Below are 26,369 nucleotides of genomic sequence, written 5' to 3' on the forward strand. Positions count from 1 at the left end.
GACAATAAAGCGTTGAAATACAGTGCCACATTCTCCAGTCACACTTGGAGCTCACAAGACATTTCTATGGCTTCCTGTTCATCTTGTGCTAATCTGTCGGTCAGTGATTGGTCAGCAGGAGTTTTATGTAGATTGCTGCAGCCAATTGCATTTGATTCCAATGGTTCCAAAAGCCTCCAAGATGCCAGAACTACAGGTATATAAGATGCAGCAGCATTGGAAACCTCATCCACACAGAGAGCTGGGAGAGAGACAGGTGGGAACGGCAGGAGGACCACAGTCTAGGGTCCTTCCGCTGCTGGACATGGGGGGCAGGGTGTGGTGGAGAGAGACGCCCCTCCAAATAAGGGATATGTATGTAAATGTATGTAAATGTCTAAGTAAATGCCTGTATTGAATATGTAACCTCCGGAAATGTCGGATGGGTTTGTTTAAAAAATGATGTTTTGTAAAGGATATTTATTACTTGAATAAAGTATTTTTTGATATAAAAAAAAGCAGGATATGCCCACCTTCACTCTGAAACTTGACACTAATGATGAATCGTTTTCTTGGGTTTCAGTTTCGAGGAAGAAAACTTGATGCTGGTGTGGATTTTGGTGCTGACCGCACTGCTTGCCAGTGATGTGACAGGTAAGGTCCATTGATTCCAGGAGCTTTAGAAATAGATTGGTGTGAGGAATGAATGCACTGTGTTGGGACTGTGGATCATGGGAATTTGTAGACATTGGGACTGGTCGGGATGTGGTAGGAAATGGCTCTTGTCTGGGATACTCATCTCACAGCTGCTGAGTTGGAAGGTGAATTGGAGACTCTCCTCCACATCAGGAGACAAAGATTTCTCCACGGTGACGCTTCACAGGAAAACAGTGTTGCAGGAAGAGGGATATGTGACTCTCTGTCAGGAACCCAGGGGATGCAGAGGAGAAGGTTCTGCAGGCACTGGTCCAATGCAACGGGTGCCGTGTACTTGCCCGCTGTGAGGGTGAGGATGGAGGCTTGAGGGAGGATGGCCAGAGTGCTGGCAATGGTGCAGAGGGAGTGAGTCCTGGGGGTGGGGAGTGAAAGAGGATGGAGTTACGAGTGATTTGATAATCAACTGTTTCCTGTTGTTTGTCTGCAACTCCATGTTAATCTGCAGATTAACTTTCAGTCTTGCACGTGCAAGGACATCCATGTCCCTTTGATCCTAAATGTTGCCGACCACTTTCCATTTAAAAAATATTCTCCTTTTCTCATTTTTATTACAAAGTTGATGATTTCATATTTTTGCCTCTTTATTCCATCTGCACATTCATTCAGTCTCATTCCCCGTGAGGTCTCTTTGCATCTTCCTCACAACTCCCTCTGCCACCAGCTTTGTGTCAGCAGCTGTCTTGATGCACGTCTCCCAGTACCTTCATCCAAATCACTGATGCTGTTTGTAAACTGATGGGTTTGTCCCTGTGACACACTCCAGGGTATCGGTATCTTCATGGTCACCACTCCCCACACCTTGGGTTGCAGGTCATCAGTCCCTGGGGATTTATTACCATTCAGCAGCTTTATTTCTCCAATAGTTGTGTTCAGCTGATGATCATTTCTTTCACCTTCTCCTTCCATCTGCGTCTATTGGCCCCTCTGTTTACTTGACTTTTCCTTTCTTTCCAGGAAGACAGACAAACAAAGTTGTTTAATTTCACTGTCGTTTGCTTATTCCTTAACATAATTTCTCTCTCTCACTCTGCAAGGGGTGTGCAGACATATTTTCCCATTTTCCTCTGTGCAGAAATATTCAGTCAGTTTTTAATTTTCACACAGTATTACTCTCCAACTCTACTTTTCCTCACTAAAACCTTGGTTCAACCTCGGAAAAATATTCATCTTAATACAGTTCACTCTCCCTAGCAATGTATTTGGAAGATTCATCCATTTCTTCAAGTCCTCATCTATTTTTTTAATTAGTGGTTTATAATTTAATTTATACAGATTATTTAACTTATTATCTACTTTAACCCCTAGGTACTTCATGCCTTCTTTTTGCCATTTAAACTGACTTTCTCTTTTACATTGATCATAATTACCTTAAAAACGAGGCATTATTTCAAGTTTTATCTTTATTAATTTTGTATCCTGATACTTTCCCATATTCTTCCAGTCTGAAATATAATTTTCTTAAGGATTCCAATGGTCTAGTAAGACAAATTAAAACATCATCTGCAAATAAAGTAATTTTGTGATTTTCCTGATTAACTTTAAATCCTTCAATGTCTAAATCTGATCTTATTAGCTCTGCCAGAGGTTCAATGGCCAATACAAATAAAGCTGGTGACAAGGGACATCCCTGTCTACTAGATCTTTCCAAATTAAATGATTGAGAAGATTGGCCATTTGTCACCACTTTGGCTTTAGGTTGTTTATAAAGAGCTTTTACCCAGTTAATGAAACCATTTCCCAATCTGTACTTCTCTAATACTTTAAATAAAAAATCCCATTCTCACCTGTCAAACGCCTTTTCAGCATCTAAAGCAACTGCTACGCTCAATTCCTTTCTTTTCTGTGCTAAATGTAAAATATTTATAAATCTTAGTACATTATCAGATATTTTCCTTTTTTTGACAAATCCAGTTTGGTCCTCTTTAACCAGCTTCGGTAAATATTCTGCCAATCTCCTTGCCAAAAGCTTAGCAACTATTTTATAATCTGCATTCAACAATGATATTGGTCTATAAGAAGATGCATTTAAAGGGTCTTTCCCTTTTTTTTGAATTACGGTTATAATTGCCATTGAGAAGGATTCTGGTAATGTAGAAGTTTTTTCCGCTTGATGTATCACTTCCATAAATACTGGTAACAACAAATCTTTAATTTTTTTATAGAACTCAGGCGGGAAACCATCTTCCCCTGGAGATTTATTACTTGGTAAAGAATATAATACTTCCTCCACTTCTCTCAAAGTAAAGGAGGCATTTAGTCCCATCTGCTCCTCGTTAGAGATTGTTGGTAATTGTATCTTGGATAAAAAATTATTTATCTTAATTTCATCCTTTTCAGATTCAGAATGGTACCGAATTAGTGTAGAATTGCTTAAATACCTCATTGATTTCTCTAGGTTTATAAGTAATAATATTTTGATCTGTTCTAATTGAATTTATTGTTCTTAATATTTGTTCTTCTTTCAGTTGCCATGCTAATACCTTGTGCGCTCTTTCTCCTAATTCATAATATCTTTGGTTAGTTCGTAATATTAGTTTTTCTGTTCTGTAAGTATGTAAAGTATTGTATTGAAATTTTTTATTTGCAAGTTGTATTTTTTTCGTATCTGAAGAAGCTTTCTGTAAGTCTTTTTCTAATACGGTGATTTCTTTTTCTAATCTTTCAGATTCCTTCCTATAATCTTTCTTTATCTTAGATGAGTAGCTTATAATTTGGCCTCTCAAATAAGCCTTCATTGCATCCCATACAATAAATTTATCATCAACTGAATTTAAATTTGTTTCCAAAAATAATCCAATTTGTCCTCGAATAAAATCACAAAAGTCTTGCCTTTTCAATAGTAAAGAGTTGAGTCTCCATCTATACACTGACTGTTCTTTATCTGGCATCGTAATTTTCATTAGTAATGGTGAGTGATCCGATAGCAATCTAGCCTTGTAATCTATTTGTATTATTCTACCCCTTAATTGAGCTGAAATCAAAAATAGATCTATTCTTGAATATGTATCATGTCTATTGGAATAAAAGGAGTAGTCTCTTTCCCTGGGATGGCTTTTCCTCCAAACATCTATTAAATTTTAAATTTCCATTAAATTCAAGGTTGTCTTCGCTGCTCTTGTCCTTGTCGTTGTCAATAGACAATAGACAATAGACAATAGGTGCAGGAGTAGGCCATTCAGCCCTTCGAGCCAGCACCGCCATTCAATGCGATCATGGCTGATCACTATCAATCAGTACCCCGTTCCTGCCTTCTCCCCATACCCCCTCACTCCGCTATCCTTAAGAGCTCTATCCAGCTCTCTCTTGAAAGCATCCAACGAACTGGCCTCCACTGCCTTCTGAGGCAGAGAATTCCACACCTTCACCACCCTCTGACTGAAAAAGTTCTTCCTCATCTCCGTTCTAAATGGCCTACCCCTTATTCTCAAACTGTGGCCCCTTGTTCTGGACTCCCCCAACATTGGGAACATGTTATCTGCCTCTAATGTGTCCAATCCCCTAATTATCTTATATGTTTCAATAAGATCCCCCCTCATCCTTCTAAATTCCAGTGTATACAAGCCCAATCGCTCCAGCCTTTCAACATACGACAGTCCCGCCATTCCGGGAATTAATCTAGTGAACCTACGCTGCACGCCCTCCATAGCAAGAATATCCTTCCTCAAATTTGGAGACCAAAACTGCACACAGTACTCCAGGTGCGGTCTCACCAGGGCCCGGTACAACTGTAGAAGGACCTCTTTGCTCCTATACTCAACTCCTCTTGTTACGAAGGCCAACATTCCATTGGCTTTCTTCACTGCCTGCTGAACCTGCATGCTTCCTTTCATTGACTGATGCACTAGGACACCCAGATCTCGTTGAACTCCCCCTCCTCCTAACTTGACACCATTCAGATAATAATCTGCCTTTCTATTCTTACTTCCAAAGTGAATAACCTCACACTTATCTACATTAAACTGCATCTGCCATGTATCCGCCCACTCACACAACCTGTCCAGGTCACCCTGCAGCCTTATTGCATCTTCCTCACAATTCACACTACCCCCCAACTTAGTATCATCTGCAAATTTGCTAATGGTACTTTTAATCCCTTCGTCCTTGTTGATCTATCCATTACTGGATCTAAACAAAAATTGAAATCTCCCCCTATCAATATATTATCATGTGCTTCCGCCAGATTTAAAAAGGTACCCTGCACAACCTTCTCATCATCTAAATTTTTGTGCATATATATTCATTAAGGTCCACAATTCTGAGAAAATTTGACAATGTACCATTACAAATCTACCTACTGGGTCACTTACAATATTTTGTATCTTAATTGGTAGCGTTTTCTTAAATAGGATAGCAACCCCTCTTGCTTTTGAGTTAAAAGAAGATGCGACCATACTTCCTACCCAATCTCTCTTTAACTTTTGATGTTCTTTTTCCGTTAGATGTGTTTCTTGCAAGAAAGCTATATCTACTTCCAATTTTTTCATCTGTGTTAAAATTCTCTTCCTTTTTATCGGTCCATTTAACCCATTCACATTATAGCTTAAAAAATTTAATTTGTTATCCATTCATTCCTTTTTTTTTTTTTTTCCTTCTTCCTTACCTTGATACCTCTTCCAGTATTTACATTGTGCCGTATTTCAGTGTGCTCCCCTCCATAGTCCAGGTATAAAAACAGAAAAGGAAAAAGAGAGATAGAGAAATAAACCCTCCCTCTAATGTTGTTAATAAATAGATTAGCAACATTACCCCCCTCTATTATACGAGGTGTGGTCCGCACCACACTTGTGCCCATGATTATGGTGGAGCATCCACATTCTCCAACCCCCCCCCCCCCCCCCGATGTATCAAGTACTTCTAAAAATTAACAATCCTTAATACAATTAATCCCCTCTATAGTATACAGATCTTATTAATAATCATTCATTCATGAGTCTTCTTAAGCATTTCTCGATGGCAATTCTTCCGCATACTCTTCTGCTTTGACAAAGTCTTTAAAAAAATTATTTTCTCCAGTGTTGATCATAATCTTCAAAGTAGCCGGATACAGTAAAATAAACCTATGGCCCTTCTTCCATAGAATATTTTTTGCCTTATTAAATTCTTTTTTTCTGCTCAACAAGACATTACTGATATCTGGGTAAAAGATTATTTTAGTACCTTCATGTTCTATTGGTTTTCCCTCTCTTATATTATTCCCGACTGTTTTGAAAACTAATTCTCGATCTTGGTATCTTAAAAATGTAATCAACACAGATCTTGGCTTTTGATTAGCCGAGGGTTTCGGTCTTAGAGCCCTATGTGCTCTTTCTATTTCCATCCGACCTTGTTTGTCTATTCCCAGAGTAGTCACTATCCAATCTTGAAAAAAGTTAATTGGGTCTTCCCCCTCCACTCCCTCTGGCAAACCAACAATTTTAACATTATTTCTCCTGCTATAGTTTTCCAAGGCATCCAACTTCTCCGACGTCTTTTTACTTTCAATTGCTGCAGCAGTAATACTGTCTTCATTTTTTTCCACTCTAGATTTTAACATTTCATTTTCCATTTGTATATTATCCACTTTATTTGTCACTGTTTGAAAATTCTCCTCCATTTTTTCAAAGTCTTATGCAATTTCTTGTTATCTCTCCTCATTAATTTGTTATCTCCTTCAATTTTTTTAAGCCTGTTAATAATTTCTTGAAACATCGTTTTCATATTAGTCTCTGTATCTTCTTGATTTTCTTCTTCCTCATTTCCACTTCCACTGCTAGTGGGGTCTCCCGTTACCTCATCATCACTCGTGTCCGAAAGTCCAGACTCGACTTCAGCAGCCTCTCGGCAAACAGTGGGCCTTTTTGGTAACTCACGGTGACCCCCTCGTATTTTGCCTCAAGTCAAAGAGCGCTTGCTGGGAGTAGCCGACTCCAGCTTCGTACCGGAGCCCTCCCCAGACTCACCGTCTGCCGAGGGGTCACCAAATCCAGTCCCCTGCTCCATCAGAGCTGTGAGCCTACCTTCGATTTTTTTTCTTGATTCCTTTGTTGGATTTCCTTGCTTCTGTGGCCGTTGTACTCCTCTTTTTTCTTTCTTGGAAGGCATCCGTACGTTCTGTATACTTTCTGTATACTTTCTGATTTCATTTAAAGTACTTGATTTCCTTTAGTTCATCTTTTTTTAGCAGTTTAGGGCTTTGTTTTCAGGAGAGCTGAAAAGTTATGTCTACTCAGCCAAGCATTGGACACGCCCCCCCTATATAATCATGGTTATGCTGTGTTTCCATTTTATGAACTAAGTTCATTTCACTCCTCTGACTTTATCCCATCATTTACTGTCCTGGCCACCCCTCTTTTTTTCATTTTGCCGATCCCCATGCCAGTTTAAAAGTCGCATTTAATTCCAAATTCATCACTTTGCAACCACATGAAAACCATTGACGTGTTTGTGATGCAAATGTGTCCGAGGAAGGTGGACTGAGGGAGGGGATCAGGGGGAGGGGAAATGAGGAAAGAAGTGTGCACATGGTGTTATGTCAGTGCACACACCGAGTGTATCAGTAGGTGGTCAAAGTGATTTTAATTCCATGTGGTGCGTATGTGTGTGTGCATGTGGCATGTGACCAGTGGGAGGGTCATGAGGGTAAAAATCTAATTTTACTCAAGTGACAGAATTCTCGCGTTGTTGTGGAACAGAGAAACGTTAATGCACAACAACACAGCTCTGTGAGAGTCGTGCTACAGGTGGTGAAGGTGTTTGGCACGCTTGCCCTCATCGAAGATTAAAGGAGTTCTCATCCATGTTACAGCTGTACGGGATGTTGGTGAGACCCCACTAGGAAATTGTGCTACCAGATCTGGTGGGCTTGAATTATAAAGTGGGGGTGGTTAAAAATTAATAAGGTGCAGCAATCGAACATAGATATCACAGTGTAGGGGAGAAACAACTGGAGGGCATGTTATTCCCCATGAGGGTGGCAGAGGAAGTAGTACAGGCAGGTACATTTACAATGTTTTAGAGACATTTTGACAGATTTATGTATAGGAAAGGATGAGAGGATAGGGGCCAAATGCAGACAAATGGGACTCGCTGACAAAGCCCCATTGGTCGGTGAGTTTGTTGAAATCTGAATTCTCTTTAACTGACAGAAACAACCGATACTTTGGGACTGCAGGAGACTCAGCAAGACCTTGAAATGCGCCACATAGTGAAAGGGCAGTGTGATGAAAACTGGTTTTATTTTCCTGCCTTAAGATCCTGTTACCGTTTTTTTCTGTGACAAAAGGACCTGGTCAGAAGCTGAGGTAAGTCCCTGAAACCAGTGGTTGTTCTGGGAGGCCTGGGGAACATTGCCCTCTGCTGGTTCATTCCCATGAACTCACAGCACAGCCTGTCGTTGAATTGCCTGCGATGAGTCCCTGTGTTCCAGGGTGCGCTTCGCTGCAGCCGTGGGCTCCGGTTTCCATCGCTCGGACCAGTGGGTGAAATATTGGGATTTGGGGGAAGCTCCACATCCAGGGAATAAAGTTCCCCAATTTTCAACGTCACTTCGAATGATTTATTTGGAGGTTTGTGAGAGGATGGAACACACTGATTCATTACAACAGATAAACTATATTTGTTTGTTTACAGGCGTTCTACAATCACCAACCACATTACGGGCATCTGGCTACTGTGACCTCGAGCGAACACAACACATTCATCGCCAACGTGATTGGTGCAGTGAGGAATGATAATCCTGAAGCTTGGATTGGCCTAAACGACAGATGCCAGGTACAGTTAACGATGACACGTCAGCATTATAAAGGGGTCAATACTGTATCAATGTATCAATATAAAATATGCACTGACAAAACAGGAGAAAATGGCAGCAGGAGTAGGCCACTCGGCCCCTCAAGCCTGCCCCGCCCTTCAATACGATCATGCCTGACCAGTGCCGGCCTCAACATTTCCCTTCATTCTGCCCGATCCTCTCCGCAGTCGGGTTCCAGTTAATCCGTCTCCTGAAACTGAATTAGTTTTGGTCCCAAAATGTGGAAAGGACACGGGGCGAGGCTGGTGTGCAGAGCGATGTCACAGAGCAGCTGAGAAGGAATCTGACAATGAGAATTTACAGATTTGGGGAAATTAAATTGAAATAACTCACATGAGTTCTCTAAAGCCCAATTCACTGGATGTTTTCAAAAGAGAGTTAGCTCTTGGGGCTAAAGGGATCAAGGGATATGGGGAAAAAGCAGGAATGGGGTATTGATTTTAGATGATCAGCCATATGTTCCTAAAGCTGAAGAAAAGACAGTATAAGGGAAATCCATACAATTATATTATCAGGAACCTTTGTAATAAAAGCTTAATGGCTCAGGTACAGCTCCTCCCTGCACTGTTACTCAGCATTCCAATGGGAATGACCGTTGTTTTATACACAGGAAGGGACTTTCACATGGATCGATGGATCTTCACAGAGTTACCGGCACTGGCTTTCAGGTGAACCTAATCATTCAGGCGACGAAGATTGTGTGGAAAGAAACTTTCGTGGTAAGTGTAACAATAACAGAAATGTTGTTGTGTTGGAAGTTGATTCCAGACACAGTATTGAACAGGAAGTGACCTCAACAGACCTGCTGTTACACAGAGGGAGGGAACCAACCCCATGGGTCCTGTGCTCTGCAGAACTGGACTGACTGCCCAGCAGTGAGAGGAGGATGTATGGGATGTAATGCAGGAGTCAGGGGAACAGACACCGAGTGTAACTGTGCAGGAGGAATGTACAAGGGGGCAACACTGGAGTTAGAGGAAGGTACAGTGTGACACGGCACATAAAGAAAGAACTGAACACAGACAGGAAGTGAAAGGAATGTCCTGAGATTCATTTTTAAATGAATTAAACACAGAAACAATATGCTCAACCTCTGTGTATCCTGGTTAGAATGGACATGCTGTCGTGTGAACCGTTCCATGTCACTGTTTGACAACAAACTGAGAGGCAGTGGAGCAGTGAACTGTCACAAAACAGAGCGGCAGTGAGGATCCAACAGGCTGAGGCTTGTTCTCCACAAGAGAGAAGATTGAGGGGGGACCAGCCAGGGGCCGATCTCACTGTGAAGGATTTGTAGGGGGATGTCGAGAGGATGTTTCCTCGAGTGTGAAACCAGATTTCCTGGTCATAAATGTAAAATAGCCACCGTTAAATCAATAGACAATAGGTGCAGGAGATGGCCATTCGGCCCTTCGAGCCAGCACCGCCATTCAATGTGATCATGGCTGATCATTCTCAATCAGTACCCCGTTCCTGCCTTCTCCCCATACACCCTGACTCCGCTATCCTTAAGAGCTCTATCTAGCTCTCTCTTGAAAGCATTCAGAGAAATTGCCTCCACTGCCTTCTGAGGCAGAGAATTCCACAGATTCACAACTCTCTGGCTGAAAAAGGTTTTCCTCATCTCCGTTCTAAATGGCCTACCCCTTATTCTTAAACTGTTTTAAAATCAAAGAGAGAAGAGAGAAAATCATCTTGACGTGGGCGTTGCGGGCAGGTGGAGCTCAGGAGCACGTAATCGAGGCAGAGAGCACAGATGTACTTAAGGGAGAGGTAGATGGAGAAAGGAACAGACGGATGTGTTGATGGGGTCAGATGAAGGGAGGGGGGAGGCTGGTGAGGAGCAGCAACAGTTGCACGGATCCATGGGCCGAGTGGTCTGTTTCTGATCCAGCTCCACAGATTCCAGATCTGATTCAAATAATGAAACATTTTGACCAAACGGAAAACAGAAAATGATGGAAACACACAGCAGGTCAGGCAGCATCTGCGGAGAGAGGAACCGTGTTAAGATTCCCCTCAATTACCTTTCTATTTCCTCTCCACAAATGCTGCCTGACCTATTGGGTATTTCCAGACTTTATTTCACATTTCCAGGACCTGCAGGATTTTGCTTGTGGACTAACAGGAAAATGCTTTTCTCTTTTCATGTTTCTAGGAAAGGGAGTCTGGAATGATTTGTCCTGTGAGACAAAACTTGATTTTGTTTGTTCCTAAAAAGTGGATTGTGCTTAGAAGACTCCAGAATGGTCCACTCATCCTTTCCAGCAGTGGATCCAGTGCTTTGATTTCTTTATAGCCATTCTCACTGTCTGTGGTGACTGTACTCACTTAGCTTCTCAGCCAATAATAAAGAGAACTGCATCATGAGCTGTGTGTTTGGTGCTGTGTGAGTCCAGTTTCTCGCAGCCTTCCTGTCCCACTGTTGCTTCCTCCCCACCTCTGCACTCAGTGCTGCGCTGAGGAGAAGGCGAGACACACACTTTGCAAAATGAACTCTTGTCCTTCGGCCGCACCTGATGTGTTGGGTCCCGGACACCGCACCTGGGAGAGAAATAAAGGCTGTGGAGAGGATACATGGGGAGTTAGTGGAATAGTTGCAGGGAGAGAGCTTTCACAGTCCTGTGGGTGGGCTGCAGAAGATGAACTGGGCCCAGAAATTCCTCAGCACATCTGTATGAAAACCTCTGTTTATAAATCAGCTCAACCGGGTGTCGGGCAATTTGCCCAGATAATAATCTGCCTTCTCGTACTTGTCATCAAAGTGGATAACCTCACATTTATACACATTATACTGCATCTGCCATGCATCTGCCCACTCTCCTAACCTATCCAAGTCAACCTACAGTCTCATAGCATCCTCCTCACACTGCCACCAGCTTTGTGTCATCCGCAATCTTGGAGATTTTACATTTAATTCCTTTGTATAAATCATCAATATATTTATTGTAAATAGCTGCGGTCCCAGAACTGAGCCTTGCACCCTACTAGTATTGCTTTCCATTCTGAAAAGGACCATTAATTCCTACTTTTTTCTTCCTGTCTGTCAACCAGTTCTCTATCCATGTCAATGCCCTATCCCCAATACCATGTGCTCTAATTTTGCACACTAATCTCTAGTGTGGGACCTTGTCAAAGGGTTTTTGAAAGTCCAGATACACCACATCCACTGGCTCTCTGTTGTCCATTCTAGTTGTTGCATTCTCAAAAAATTCCAGAAGATGAGTCAAGCATGATTTCTCCGTCATAAATCCATGCTGACTTTGACCGATCCTTTCACTGCTTCCAAATGCGCTGATATTACATTTTTAATACTCGAATCAAGCATCTTCCGCACTACCAATGTCAGGTTAACTGGTTTATAATTCAATTTTCTCTTTCCCTCCTTTCTTTAAAAGTGGAGTTACATTGGCTAACCTCCAGTACACAGGAACCGATCCAGAGTCTATAGGACATTGCAAAATGATCACCAATGCATCCACGATTTCTAGGGCCACCTACTTGAGTACTATGGGGTGCAGAACATCAGGCCCTAGGGATTTATCTGCCTTCAGTCCCACCAGTTTACCTAGCACCATTTCCTGACTAATGTGGATTTTCTTCAGTTCCTCCCCCCCACTAGGTCCCCTAGTATTTCTGGGAGATTGTTTGTGTCTTCCTTAGTGAGGCCAGAGTCAAAGTACTCGTTTGGTACTTGTGTAAAAAGCAATGTGCTGCATCAGTCAATCCAACCAACAACAACCTGTCCAAGGCTGACCACCTCCCACAATTACTTCCCTCTTACCAACGGCAGCTTCTCAATCTGGCCTCACCAATGGCTGCATCAGCCACGAATCAGGGAGTGAGAGAAAGCCAACGACAAGAGGAGTGGTGAGGGGGTGGAAGCTGCAATGGAAGCATTCACGGGAGAGGGAGCATTCACGGGAGAGGAAGCATTCGCGGGAGTGGAGCTCTGGTCGGGCTGCTGTGAATGTGGACAGAGACTGGAGAAGAGGTCAGGAGGTGAGAAAGATCAACACACGTTCCCTCATGTCTTGTTCAGAACGCTGCTAACATGCGTCTCCTTCAGGTGCTCTCTCTTCCGACCAGTACACAGAGCACAGGTGAAGTGTGAGAGACTCACCTCCTCTGTCTGGGAGCTGGAACATTTCAGTGCAGCCCCCAGTGCATCAACTGTGGTTCTACATAGTGCTGGGGGAGTGTCAGGGCAGGGCGATTACTCTTGGATTGTTCTCAAGGGCTGGCACGGGCACAGAGGGGTGAATGACCTCCTCCTGCACTCCCCGCTTCTATGGTTGAACAGCATGTCCAGGAAAGGCCCAGTGTGGGGAAATACACACTCACCCTACTTGATGCTCAACACGTGAGAGCCACAACTCCTGGTGTATCCCTCACTGCACCAGAGGACATGTTCCAGCTGAACCACTCCCGGCATTTTGTGGATAATGAGTGTATCAGTGTCCTCCAGGACTGAGACTGACCTGTCCAGGAGAAAACTTCTAGGCAGGTGAACAGTGAAGAACCATTAATCCCACAGAATGGGGCTGATATCTTTGGCAGATCCATAGTGGATGCTGTTTAATCCAGTGAGTCTGCCAGTCTCCAGATACTCACAGATAAGCTGCTCTTCATCCACACAATCAATTGCCAACATCTTGAACCTGATCCTCCCATTGCAATAAAACCCTCCCCAACTTACCCCCCTGATCATCCCACTCAAGTGTCCAACCTGTACATCTCAATGGTCATCTCTCCTTCATTTCATGCATCGTCCCCTTTAGTGACTGAGGTAGTGCCCACCCTGTCATCTGACCCATTCCACTGAATTACCAGTTGCCTATTCTAAATCTACCTACTTCAAATAAACCTAAATATTATTATGAGATTACACACTGTTTCATCTGTTTTCAAGAAATCTGAGAAGTGAAAACTTCAGACAGGGATCTTGGGAATCCCCTTGGTGTGAAAGACTTTAATTCAGGAAGATACCTGATTATCTCCTGATGACAAGATGTCTTTAGACATGAACCCACATCTCCAGGTGTTTCTCCACACAACACAGCCATTCTATTCCCCAAACATTGCTCACATGCCCCATTGTCAGATATTCTGGTGACATCCAGAGAGAAATTAGCTCATCTGTTCATTCCCCACCCCCTTGTACGGCACACTGCACCATGTACTCTTCACCAATATTCTTCACCTCACTGTGTACGGCAATGGAAGGTTCCAGAGTGACGTCCTTTCAATCAGACGCATCTGACCGTGGTCTGCCAGTTGTTAACAGGCTCTATGAGCACGCAGAGTAATCTCCTGAAATAAAAACACAACGTGCTGCTAACACTCAGCAGGTCATAAGGTCATAGGAATAGGAGTAGAATCAGGCCATTCAGCCGATCACCTCCGCCATTCAATCATGGCTGATCCATCTCCCCCTCCTAAACCGATTCTCCTGCCTTCTCCCCGTAACCTCTGACACCTGTACCAATCAAGAATCTATCTATCTCTTTGCCTCCACAGCCTCCTGTGGCAAAGAATTCTACAGATTCACCACCCTCTGTCCAAAGAAATTTCTCCTCATCTCCTTCCTAAATGAACGTCCTTTAATTCTGAGTCTATGACCTCTAGTCCTAGACTCTCCCACTAGAGGAGATATCCTCTCCACATCCACGCTATCCAAGCCTTTCACTATTCTGTATGTTTCAATGTCAGGAGCGTTTGCGGAAAGAGAAAGAGACTTAATGTTTCACGTGAAACACGCTTCATTAAAACCTTCTGAATAATTCCCTGAGCAAAATACCAAGTGCTGGAACAACTCATCAGGTCAGGCAGCATCTGTGGAGGGAAATATACAGTGACGATTCAGGCTAAGACCCATCTTCACACTGCTGGACTCCAGGTGTATTTTATTGATCCGTGCTGGTTTACCAGCAGGTAACCAGCAGGGGGAGCCTGGAGTCAATAAACAAACGGCTGCATGCAGATGAACAGCTCCTTGCTCTTCCTCCTGCTCTGTTTTATTTAGTGATGAAGACAGGTGGAAAGAGAACAAAATGGAGAGGTAGAAAGGTGGAAACAAGAGAAGAGAGTGAGGCAGAGAGATGGCATCTGGAGAAAGAGTGAACTGCAGACAGCACCAATTGCCTTTGCTGCACCAATGGATTTCAGGGAAAAGGTTAAGGGAATGCACACAGTGTGATTCAGCAGCTCAGTGGGACACACTGAGAGTGAAGTGGAAACACACTGGAGGAACTGAGAAACACAATAGACAACCTCGGGATGATAAATGCCAAGTGGCGATTGCACCAGACAAGTAGCAGACTTTGACCATTTCTATCCTGTGAGTGTCTAACACCCACAACTTCTCATTCACTGGCATTGCCATCGCTGGTTCCATCACCTTCAACAGTTTGGGGTCAAAATGACCAGAAAGTCAACTGCATCAGCTACGTAAATACAATGACGACAAACGCACTCACAAGCTGGGTACCTTCAGGCTACTGACTCAACTTGTCACACCCAAAGTCATTCTACCATCTTGATGGTACAAGATGCAGAGGTGGGACAGATCTGATCTCCCGCCTAAGGAAGGACATTCTTGTGATGGTGAGAGCACAGTGAAGGTTCACTATTGATTTCTAAGGTGGCCGTTTCGTAATTTGAGGAGACATTTTATGGATTTGACAATTACTCTAAGTTTGAGGAAAGGGAACTGATCTCATTGTAAAAACACTTTAATGGTGCTTGCAAGGGTAGAGGTGAATCTGTCTTTCTACCCCTGCCTGGGGACTTTAAAACCAGGAGTCACAGGAGTCGCAGAGAATTCCACACATTTACAACTCTCTGAGTGAATTTCTTTTCCTCATCTCCATTCTAAATGGCCTACCCTTTATTCTTAAACTGTGGCCCCTGGTTCTGGACTCCCCCAACATTGGGAACAAGTTTCATGCCTCTAGCTTGTACAATCCCTTAATAATCTTGTATGTTTCAATAAGATCTCCTCTCATCCTTCTACATTCCAGTGTATACAAGCCCAGTCACTCCAGTCTTTCAACATACGACAGTCCTGCCATTCCAGGTATTAACCTAGTGAACCTACGCTGCACTCCCTCAATAGTAAGAATTTCCTTCCTCAAATTTGAAGAACAAAAATGCACACAGTACTCCAGGTACAGTCTCACTAGGGCCCTGTACAACTGCAGAAGGACCTCTTTGCTCCTATACTCAACTCCTCTTGTCATGAAGGCCAACATGCCATTAGCTTTCTTCACTGCCTGCTGTACCTGCATGCTTACTTTCAGTGACTGATGAACAAGGGCATCCAGATCTCTTTGTACTTCCCCATTTCCTAACTTGACACCATTCAGATAATAATCTGCCTTCCTGTTCTGACTACCAAAGTGGATAAACTCACATTTATCCACATTAAACTGCATCTGTCATGCATCTGCCCACTCACACAACCTGTCCAAGTCACCCTGCATCCTCATAGCATCCTCGTCACAGTTCACACTGCCACCCAGCTTTGTGTAATCTGCAAACTTGCTAATGTTACTTTTAATCTCTTCATCTAAGTCATTAATGTATATTGTAAATAGCTGCGGTCCAAGTACCGAGCCTTGCGGTACCCCACTAGTCACTGCCTGCCATTCTGAAAGGGACCCATTAATCCCTACTCTTTGTTTCCTGTCTGCCAACCAATTTTCTATCCATGTCAGTACCCTACCCCCAATACCATGTGCTCTAATTTTGCCCACTAATCTCCTCTGTGGGATCTAATCAATGGCTTTCTGAAAGTCCAGGTAAACTCCATCCACTGGCTCTCCCTTGTCCATTTTCCAAGTTACATCCTCAACAAATTCCAGAAGATTAGTCAAGCATGATTTCCCCTTCGTAAATCCATGCTGACTCGGAACGATCCTGTTACTGCTATCCAAATGTTCTGCAATTTCTTCTTTTATAATTGACTCCAGCATCTTCCCAACCACTGATGTCAGGCTAATTGGTCTTTAATTTCCTGTTTTCTCTCTCCCTCTTTTCTTAAAAAGCGGGATCACATTAGCTACCCTCCAATCCACGGGAGCTGATCCTGGATCGGAGTGCTGACTGACACAGTGGTGTTGTGTTGGACGTTGAAGGACAGCCTGGGTCAGAACTACTACATTAAATCGATCAGGGACGTACAAATGAAGGATGGCCCTTGAAACAAGTGATGGAAAGCTTTAACTTGGGAGCAGATGTGGTGGAGTCAGATAAATTTGGAGTGGGGATGTAGCCTCTGTGACCCCAGCCGCCGGAAGCAGTTTCTCCTCATTTACTCCACCAAAGCCGGGTGGCACACACAATGGCCATGGTTTGCCTGTGGTGGAGAGAGGGAATCTTCAGGGTGGGAGGGGGCTGCCGCTGAACTGGGCTGCAATATCCTGAATGCATTCCAGAGTGTTGGAGCTGCACTCATCCAGGAAAGCAGAGGGATTCCATAATGCTCCTGATCTCACAACTTGTAGATGATGGGAAGAGTTTGGCATCAAAGGTGAATCACTCGCTGAGGTATCCCCAGCCTCTGAGCGGCCCTTACAGACACAGAATCAATGCGGCTGGTCCAGTACGTTGTCAGGTCAATGGTGACCCCCAAGCTGTAAATGGTGGGTAACTGGTGACATTAATGTCATTGGCTGTTACAGGTAGACCCTCACGTTTAGAGGTGGTCATTGCCTGACAATCATGTGGTGCAAATGCTGCTGGACATTTATTGGCCCAGGCCGGAATGTTTTTGCTGTGGGGTCCAATTTATGTGCCAATACCTGGTGAAGACTTTGGAGAGGAAGGGAAGTTTGGAGACAGGTTGGTTGGAAGGAAGGTCAAGGAATAGTTGTTGATTGGAGGGGTGAAGGTGCCGGTCTGAAGATGAAGGGAACTTGTCCTGTGTTTGTCCTCTGGATGTCACCAGTGGTTTTATCACCACTGAAAACTGAAGCACTCATAATGCTGACCAGAGGAAGGCTTTAGCCAAGTCCTGGAGTTCTGACGCAGGCTTCAACCCAAGACATCGACTATATCTTTGCCTGCGCAGATATTGCCTGACCTGCTGAGTTTTTCCAGCAGGTTTTTATTTGTTCCTGGATATTTCAAGGTTGTTCCTTCACTGGAAGGAAAATATTGCAACCACTGGAAATACAGAATTAAAAGTTTGGAAATACACAGCAGGCCACATAACATTGCTTGGGGCAAAGACAGAGTTTATATTGGAGGTAAATATTCTTTGGAACCGGAGTGTTAAAGACTGAACATGTTTTTGATTGTTGAGATTGTTGGATGGATGGTAGGAGAGAGGGAGGGTGACCCATGGAAATGCAGGTGACTGAAATGAGTTTAATGTAAATGTTTCTAAGCTGTATTTGGTTTGGCTATCTTTACAACACGGTTGGTTCCATTCCAGAAATGATATGAAAACAATAGCACTTTTCAGAAGCTGTACTGGTTTAATAAAAACAAGATGGATCTCAGATTGTTGAAGGAGAGGTGATTTGCATATCCTGTTCAGTGTAATTCAATTTTGAGACCTGACGTGTTGTATTTTGTCACTAATATCTGTGCTTTTTTCTCTTCCATCTTGTGCTATGAGTATGGCTGATAAAACTGGGATTTGCTGCCTAATGAAAGTGCAAAATGTTGAGATAATACTGAGTCTTCTTGGCAGCCTCTGATTATCCACCCCTCTGTGCCAAATCCTATTCTCCATTAGATCACCTGCAATCCTTTCTAAATCCCAGTGAGTTTAGTCTAATTTTCCTCCTTCCCTCTTCATTGGTCACTTCCCTCATTCGAAATATCCATCCGTGCTGCACTGACTCCAAGGCAAATATTTCCTGCTTTAGGTACGGAGACCATAACATCCCCTAAACTCCAACTGTGCACTCACTGAAACACTGTGGAATTTCAGCACAGCAACTTTGTTTTTCCCCAAACCCGTCACAATAACAGGATGGTGCTATTTGACTTCATAATTGCTTGTTCCAGCTGCAGATTGACTTTCTGCATCTGGTGAACCAACACGCCTGGATCCCTCCACACACCAACATTTACTGGCTTCTCACCACGTGAAATGTTCTGCATGTGTAGGAAAATAAATGCAGATGCTGGTTTAAGTCGAAGTTAGGCACAAAATGCTGGAGTAACTCAGCGGGTCAGGCAGCATCTCAGGGGAGAAGGAATGGGTGACGTTTCGGGTCGAGACCCTTCTTCAGACTGATGTCAGGGGAGTGGGTGGGACAAAGATAGGATGTAGTGGGAGACAGGAAGACAGTGGGAGAACTAGGGTGGGGAAAGAGAGGGACAGAGGAACTATCTGAAGTTAGAGAAGTCAATGCTCATACCGCTGGGGTGTAAACTGCCCAAGCGAAATATGAGTTGCTGTTCCTCCAATTTGCGCTGGGCCTCACTATGACAATGGAGGACGCCCATGACAAAAATGTCAGACTGGGAGTGGGAGGGGGAGTTGAAGTGCTGAGCCACCGGGAGATCAGGTTGGTTAAGGCGGACTGAGTGAAGGTGTTGAGCGAAACGATCGCCGAGCCTGCATTTGGTCTCCCCGATGTAGAGAAGTTGACATCTGGAACAGCGGATACAATAGATGAGATTGGAGGAGGTGCAAGTGAACCTCTGTCTCACCTGGAAAGACTGTTTGGGTCCTTAGATGGAGTCGAGGGGGTAGGTAAAGGGACAGGTGTTGCATCTCCTGTGGTTGCAGGGTAAAGTACCCAGGGCAGGGGTGGTTTGGGTGGGAAGGGACGAGTGGACCAGGGAGTTACAGAGGGAACGGTCTCTGCAGAAAGGGGTGGAGATGGGAAGATGTGGCCAGTAGTGGGATCCCGTTGGATGTGATGGAAATGTTGGAGGATAATTTGCTGTATACGACAGCTGAGGGGTGGAAGGTGAGGACAAGGGGGACTCTATCTTTGTTACGAATAGGGAGGGGGGAGCAAGTGTGGAGCCGTGGAATATAGAGTAGACCGTATGGAGAGCCTCATCTATAATGGAAGAGGGGAACCCCTGTTCCCTAAAGAATGAGGACATCTCTGATGCCCTAATACAAAACACCTCATCCTGGGCGCAGATGCGGCGTAGACGGAGGAATTGGGAGTAGGGGATAGAGTTTTTACCGGAAACAGGGTGGGAGGAGGTGGCTGATCTAGCACTCTGGTGTCGGGACAATAGCCTCCTCTTGAATGTCAAAAAAACTAAGGAGCTGATTGTGGACTTTAGAAGGGCTCAACATCCAAGGACGCACACGCCACTGGAAATAAATGGGTCTACTGTGGATAGGGTGAGCAGCTTTAAATACCTGTGAGTCCACATCAAAGAGGATCTGACATGGACAACACATATTGCCGTACTGGTGGGTAAGGTAAAGCAGCACCTTTACCTCCTTAGAAAGCTGAGGAAATTCAGAGTGTCTCTGAGGATCCTTCAATGCTTCTACTCTGGGGCTGTAGAGAGCATCCTGTTCGGTAACATCACAGTATGGTTTGGGAACTGCTCTGTCCAGGACAGGAAGGCCCTGCAGAGAGTTGTGCGTTCGGCAGAACGCACCATGGGAACTACACTCGCCCCTCTGCAGGACCTATACATCAGGAGGTGCAGATCAAGAGCAAGCAAGATTATGAGGGACCCCTACCACCCCAGCAACGGACTGTTCCAGCTGCTACGGACAGGCAAACACTGAAAACGTAGAGGATGAGACAGAGTTTCTTGCCACAGGCCACAGGACTGTTAACTATTATAACTCCAGGGACTAAATTTTCCTGGTGAGGCCAGACTGGGGAAGGAGGGCAGATTTCTAACCCTGAAGAACAACAGTGAACCAGATGAGTTTTTACAACAGTCCGGTAGTTTCAGTCCCCATTACTGATGGTGACTTGTTTCTCCAGAGTGACTGCAGTTTATTTACTTGGATCCAAATTCCCTGGTGTCTGGGATGGGATTCAAACTCGTGCGCCTGGATCACCAGGATATCACAGAGTAACTTAACCATTACACTGCCACACCCTGTTACTCTGCAGGGCATCATGTGTAACTCTATCTCTGAACAACGATGTGACACCAGAGATCCATCAAAGTGTTGACTGTAACCTGCCCTCTGAAAAGGGCAGTGGATGATTAGGGAAGGACAACAAATGCAGGTCTGGCCAGTGTGGTGACGACCTGTAAGCTAACGTGTTATTGTTAACTTTTCCTGGCATCTGTTATTCAGGCCAATCCAAGCTTGTGGCCTGTGTGTGGTCACGACATTGATCACTCCGTGAAGGAATAGACTGTGTACGTTGGAGGTCACAGTAGCAGATGTCCATAATGCTGGGACCGCACCTATTTACAATATACATTAATGACCTAGATGAAGGGATTAAAAGTACATTAGCAAATTTGCAGACGACACAAAGCTGGGTAATCAGTCTGAAGAGGGATCTCGACACAAAATGTCATCTATCCATGTTCTCCAGGGATGATGCCTGACCCATTCAGTAACTCCAGCACTTCGTGTCATTTATTATTTGCCCCTCTCTGACTTTCTGTATTTATCTTGTTTTTAATGCTCTTCTTTCTCCATCTGACTTCTTTGTGATGTCACCAGTGCTTTATGCTTCTCTTTCTTTTGTTTCCCTCTCACTTTGTGTGTCTCCCCATCTTTCTCTCCCTCTCTGTCCCCCTTTCCTCTCTGCTCTGATGTGTGTGGAAGTGTAACATGTTCAGTGCATTCAGAAAGTATTCAGACCCCTTCACTCATTCCACATTTTGTTACGTTACAGCCTTATCTTAAAGTGGATAAATTATATTTTTTAATCATCAATCTACACACAATACCCCAAAATAAAAAAGCGAAAACAGGTGTTTAGAAATTTTTACAAAGTAATTAAAAATAAATAACTGAAATATCATACTTACATAAGTAATCAGACCTTCTGCTCCGACACTCAAAATTGAGCTTAGGTTCATCATGTTTCCATTGATAATCCTTGAGATGTTTCTACAACTTGATTGGAGTCCACCAGTGGTAAATTAAACTCATTGGACATGATTTGGAAAGGCACACACCTCTCTATATAAGGTCCCACAGATGACCGGGCATGTCAGAGGAATTGTTTGGAGACCTCCGTGACAGGATTGTGTCGAGACACAGATGTGGGGAAGAGTATAAAACAATTTCTGCAGCATTGCAGGTCCCAAAGATCAAAGTTGCCTCTGTCATTCTTAAATGGAAGAACTTTGGAACCGCCTCTGTGCTGGGATGCATTGCTGTTGAACAAAATAAAGTTCACATCTTTGTATTCATGCTCCTGGTGTCCTGTGGATGTTTTGTGACCGGAGTTTGCCAGAACTTCCAACATTTTGTCCCTGAAACCTGCTAAACATTCTATCCTGAGGCAACCTTCTATACTGTGTACCACTACACCAATCTTGGTGTCATTCACTAAACTACTCACCGTGCCACCTGTTCTCATCCAAATCGTTAATGTCCATGACAATCAACTGCTGACCTTGTACTGATCTCTGTGGCAGAGTCCTTGCAGTACCATGTGTAGATGGCATGGGAACAGCCAGGATGGAGTGGGTGAATGCTTGGGTTAATGATGGGTCTGTCTCAGTGGGCTGATGTTTGTTTGTTTCTGCCGGGTTTCCAAAGTAATGGTGGAGTGTCAGTCATCCAGAAAAGTGGAGAGTATTCCGTCCCACTCCTGATCTCTATCCTGTCCAATATTACCAGAAGCACGAGTGGTCCATGTAGTCCCTGAAACCTGCGCAGCATTCAATAAGATCATGGTTGATATTTATGTTCCTGCACTAGTCATTCATCACGTAACACTAAAGAGTCTGTAGCCCTCTGTTCCCAAACAAGTGGAGTTACTAAGTATCCATGGGATGAAAATTGTAAAGATTCACTACTTGGGTGAAGAAACCTCTCACTACCGTCCTGACTGGTGACTCCTCATTTTAAGACTGTGACTCCTGGGTTTAAAGTCCCCAAGCAGGGGTAGAAAGACAGATTCACCACTACCCTTGCAAGCATCATTAAAGTGTTTCTACAATGTCGTCATTGTATTTATGTAGCTGATGCAGTTGACTTTCTGGTCATTTTTACCCCAAGATGTTGAAGGTGAGGGAACCAGCAATGGCAATGCCAGTGAATGAGAAGTTGTGGGTGTTAGACACTCACAGGATGGAAATGGTCAAAGTCTGCTACTTGTCTGGTGCAAATGCCACTTGGCATTTATCATCCTGAGGTCGTCTATTGTCCTTCTTGGTTCATGGTGCAAGGAAGGCCATTGATGGAGCAGCAGAAGGTCTCCGTGTCCAGGACACTGTCCTGAGCAGCTCCTGCAGAGGTCCTGGGGCTGGGATGTTGGACTTCCAATGGCCACAGACATTTCCTTTGTGTGAGGAATGTGGACAACTCCTGCTGACACGTTGATTGGGAACTGACTGATTGGTTGGTCTTCACCAGGAAGGATGGAGAATCAGCTGAGAACACTGGATGCTGCAATGGTTACAGGACCAGATGACATTTCAGCCGTGGTCCTGAATCCCTGTGCTCAGGAGCAGCTGCACCTTGGACCAAATGGTTCCAGTTCAGAGACTAGACTGGCATCCACCCACGATGTGGAGAATTGCCCAGGTTAGTCCTGTTCTCAAAAGGCTGGACCAATCCAATCAGCTATCCGCAGCCAAACAGTCCACTTTGATCATCAGCAAAGTGATGGAACCGAGAGAGCGAGCGAATGGCATTTACTCCCCACAACCGAGGTACTGAGGCCCCGTGTAGCTTTACCGTCCAGCTGTAGAAAACATCAGTTAGGCCACAGCTGGAGCACCATGCACTGGTTATGGTCACCACACTGTAGGAAAGGCGAGAAGGAGCAGGGAAGATTCACCAGGACGTTACCTGTGTCAGAGCGTTACAGATGTGAGGAGACTGGAAAGTCTGGCTTATTTTCCCTGAGAGTGAACCTGATTGAGGTGAAACCCGAGACTTTGAATGTGTAGGAAACAATTACAGATGCTGGTTTAAATCGAAGGTAGACACAAAATACTGAAGTAACTCAGCAGGACAGGCAGCATCTCTGGAGAGAAGGAATGGGTGACGTTTCGGGTTGAGACCCTTCTTCAGACATTGACTGTACCTTTGCCTCCACAGATGCAGCCTGGCCTCCTGAGTTCTCCAGCAGCTTGCCTTTGCTCATGGAGAGGTTGTTCAGAAAATCGAGCAATGTTGGTGCTTCACTGGGAGGAAAATATTGCAGATGCTGGAAATACAGAATTAACATTTTGGAAAAACACAGCAGGCCACACAGCATCAGGGGGAAAGACTGAGTTTACATTGGAGTAAATATTCATTGGAATGGAAAGAGGTAGAAACTTAACAAGTTTTTGATGATAGAGAATGGTGTGTGGAAGCAGGAGAGAGTGAGAGACCCATGGAAGTGGAGGTAACTGAAATTAGTTTAAAGTATTTTTTTCCAAGCTGTATTTTCTGCAGCTATCTTTACAACACTGTTCAATGTTGGAAATTACATAAAAACAATAGCACTCTTCAGAAGCTGAACTGGTTTAACAAAACCAAGGGAGATCTCCGATTGTTGAAAACCAGGGGATTTGCATATCCTGTTTCAGTGTAACTCAGTTCTGAGACCAGATATGATGGTTTTTCTCTCTATCACCTGAGCTGTGGTCATTTCCATCTTGTGATATGAGTATGGATGATAAAACTGGGATTTGTTGCCAAAACCTGTTGCTGGGAGATGTGCAGGTGCAAAGTTTTGAGATATTGCTGTGTGTTTCCTGGTGACCTCTGAGGACATTTGATAAAGGGACATGCATTTTGGTGAGAGTTTAAAGTCACACAGAGGTGAGAGTAGTGATGACCAGCAGGTTCCATCCAAAGGAGCTTCACTGAAGAGTTGGGTTTTTACAACATTCCGGCAGCTTCATTTACTGAGAGGCTCCCACAATATAATAATTACAGTGTGTGCATTCTGAGCTCCACAGTCCTCTGAGGTAGAACATTCAGAAGATTCCCAACCCTCTAACCCAAGAAAATTTCCTTTCATCTAAATCTTTTTTTTAATCAACATAAACTTCATTCAGAATAAAAAAATAGTACAAGAAATCTGCATAAAGTCTTCCGATATTCTCAGAGACTATACATACATGCCTAGCATCGTATTCAGTAGTGTTCACAGAAATATCATTATAGCCGTACCTTTGCCACTCATGTGGCCCTTGAGATGATATCCCCGGGGAGGTCCCCACCACACCTGCCCCCCCTAATGTCCCACAGTGGAAAGAACCTAGAAGGCTCCCCCCACAAAGCCTTGGCGTTGGCAATACAATACAATACAATACAATATATCTTTATTGTCATTGCACAGGGGTACAACGAGATTGGGAATGCGCCTCCCATATGATGCAATAAATTAATTAACTAGTCAGTATTAATTTAAACAACCCAATGAAACAAATTGTAACAGTTTTAAAACAGAATAAAGTGCAAGTAGATCTGTGCCGGATCACTGTACGATGTGACCATCCGGCTCAGCAGGACCGGTTCATAGCAGCTAAGGTCCTGGGGATGAAGCTGTTCCTGAGTCTGGAGGTGCGGGCGTAGAAGGCCTTGTATCACCTGCCCGATGGTAGAAGTTCGAACAGACTGTTGCAGGGGTGTAAAGAATCTTTGTGGATGCTGGTGGCTTTTCTGAGGCATCGTGTATTGTAGATGCCCTCCAAGGCTAGTAGCTGTGTTCCGATGGTCCTCTGAGCTCTATGGACTACCCACTGAAGAGCTTCCCTCTCTGCCTCCGTGCAGCTGAGGTACCACACAGGGATGCCATGTGTTAGGATGCTCTCTACGGTGCAGCGGTAAAATGTCGTCAGCAGCTGTTGGGGTAGACCAGACCAGGCTATGTTCAGCTAACTGGCACATTCCACGGCATCTGTGCCAGGCCCATCCTTCACAACACTGGTGACAGGTAGGACCTCATCGCAGCAATTCAATATGATCACAGCTGATCTATTCTGGCCTCAGCTCCAGTTCTGTGCCTGATCCCCTCACTGAGCCATTATTTGACCGGGTCCATTACACTGAATGTCTAGAATTCAGTGACAAATGTTGCCTGGTTGAGACACATGACTCTTTGGAGGTTTCATCCTCCCCTTCATTCTCTCTGTCTCTCAATCGCTAGTCTGCAGATGGATTTTTGGAATGAAAATAGAATCAATGAAAGAGAAATTATGGAAAATGGGCCTAAGCCTACTGGAAGTTAAAAGAAAAAGCAGGTGATCTCAGTGAGACCGCATTCAGAGCGGGACTGAGGGGTGGATATTGAGAGGCTGTTTCCTAAGTCTGAAGGGTCTAGAACTGGGGTGGCGTCAATGTGATGTCAACTTTTAGGATTTTAGAGGAAATAAATTTCCTCATGCAGAGGGTTGGGAATCTTCTGAATGTTGAACCTCAGAGGACTGTGGAGCTCAGAATACACACACTGTCATTATTATATTGTGGGAGCGTCCGGCTGTACACCAACTCCTTGGCACGTTACCCCTTAAAAACCTTTTCGGAGTGGTACCAGCCCGACTACATTAGCTTCCCTACCATCGCCTTCGATACCCCTAACGCGGATAGGGACGTCTGCCCTGTTTGGCAACAGAGGGGAGGTCACAATGTGGGGAACAGCTCGTGCTAACAAGCCTTTAATGTCTCTGCTGGTCCATAGGCTATATGGGCAGGATAGTCATATAATGGCCATGTATGGCACCACATGGCAGATTCAGTCCGACAACGGGTCCAACTTTGTGGGTAACAAAGTAGAACAGTGGGCAGTTGATAGTGGGG

General features: G+C 44.2%; 1 protein-coding gene across 2 annotated transcripts; it reads left to right on the plus strand.

Annotated features, from left to right (window-relative positions):
* The first annotated feature begins 7,354 nt into the window (after positions 1-7,354).
* LOC144590787 (galactose-specific lectin nattectin-like) lies at positions 7,355-10,824 on the plus strand. 2 transcript variants are annotated; one of them, XR_013546558.1, is made up of 5 exons: positions 7,355-7,495; positions 7,821-7,976; positions 8,305-8,445; positions 9,096-9,204; positions 10,644-10,824. XR_013546558.1 is itself a non-coding variant. In XM_078395217.1 (4 exons), the coding sequence occupies exons 1-4, from the start codon at positions 7,472-7,474 to the stop codon at positions 10,700-10,702; spliced, it is 333 nt and encodes a 110-aa protein (XP_078251343.1). In that variant the 5' UTR covers positions 7,355-7,471; the 3' UTR covers positions 10,703-10,824. The 2 variants fall into 2 exon arrangements, 1 of the variants encoding a protein (XP_078251343.1); XM_078395217.1 differs by lacking the exon at positions 7,821-7,976.
* Positions 10,825-26,369: the final 15,545 nt, after the last annotated feature.

The sequence above is a fragment of the Rhinoraja longicauda genome, unplaced genomic scaffold (genome assembly GCF_053455715.1).
Source record: "Rhinoraja longicauda isolate Sanriku21f unplaced genomic scaffold, sRhiLon1.1 Scf000324, whole genome shotgun sequence".
In the NCBI taxonomy this organism is placed as follows: domain Eukaryota; kingdom Metazoa; phylum Chordata; class Chondrichthyes; order Rajiformes; family Arhynchobatidae; genus Rhinoraja; species Rhinoraja longicauda.

Excerpts from the sequence above, each read along its gene's own strand:
- LOC144590787 (XM_078395217.1), top strand. The coding sequence starts at position 7,472 with ATGTTACAGCTGTACGGGATGTTG. Across the intron at positions 7,496-8,304 it reads TACAGCTGTACGGGATGTTG|GCGTTCTACAATCACCAACC; the intron begins GTGAGACCCCAC and ends GTTTGTTTACAG. Across the intron at positions 8,446-9,095 it reads GCCTAAACGACAGATGCCAG|GAAGGGACTTTCACATGGAT; the intron begins GTACAGTTAACG and ends TTTTATACACAG.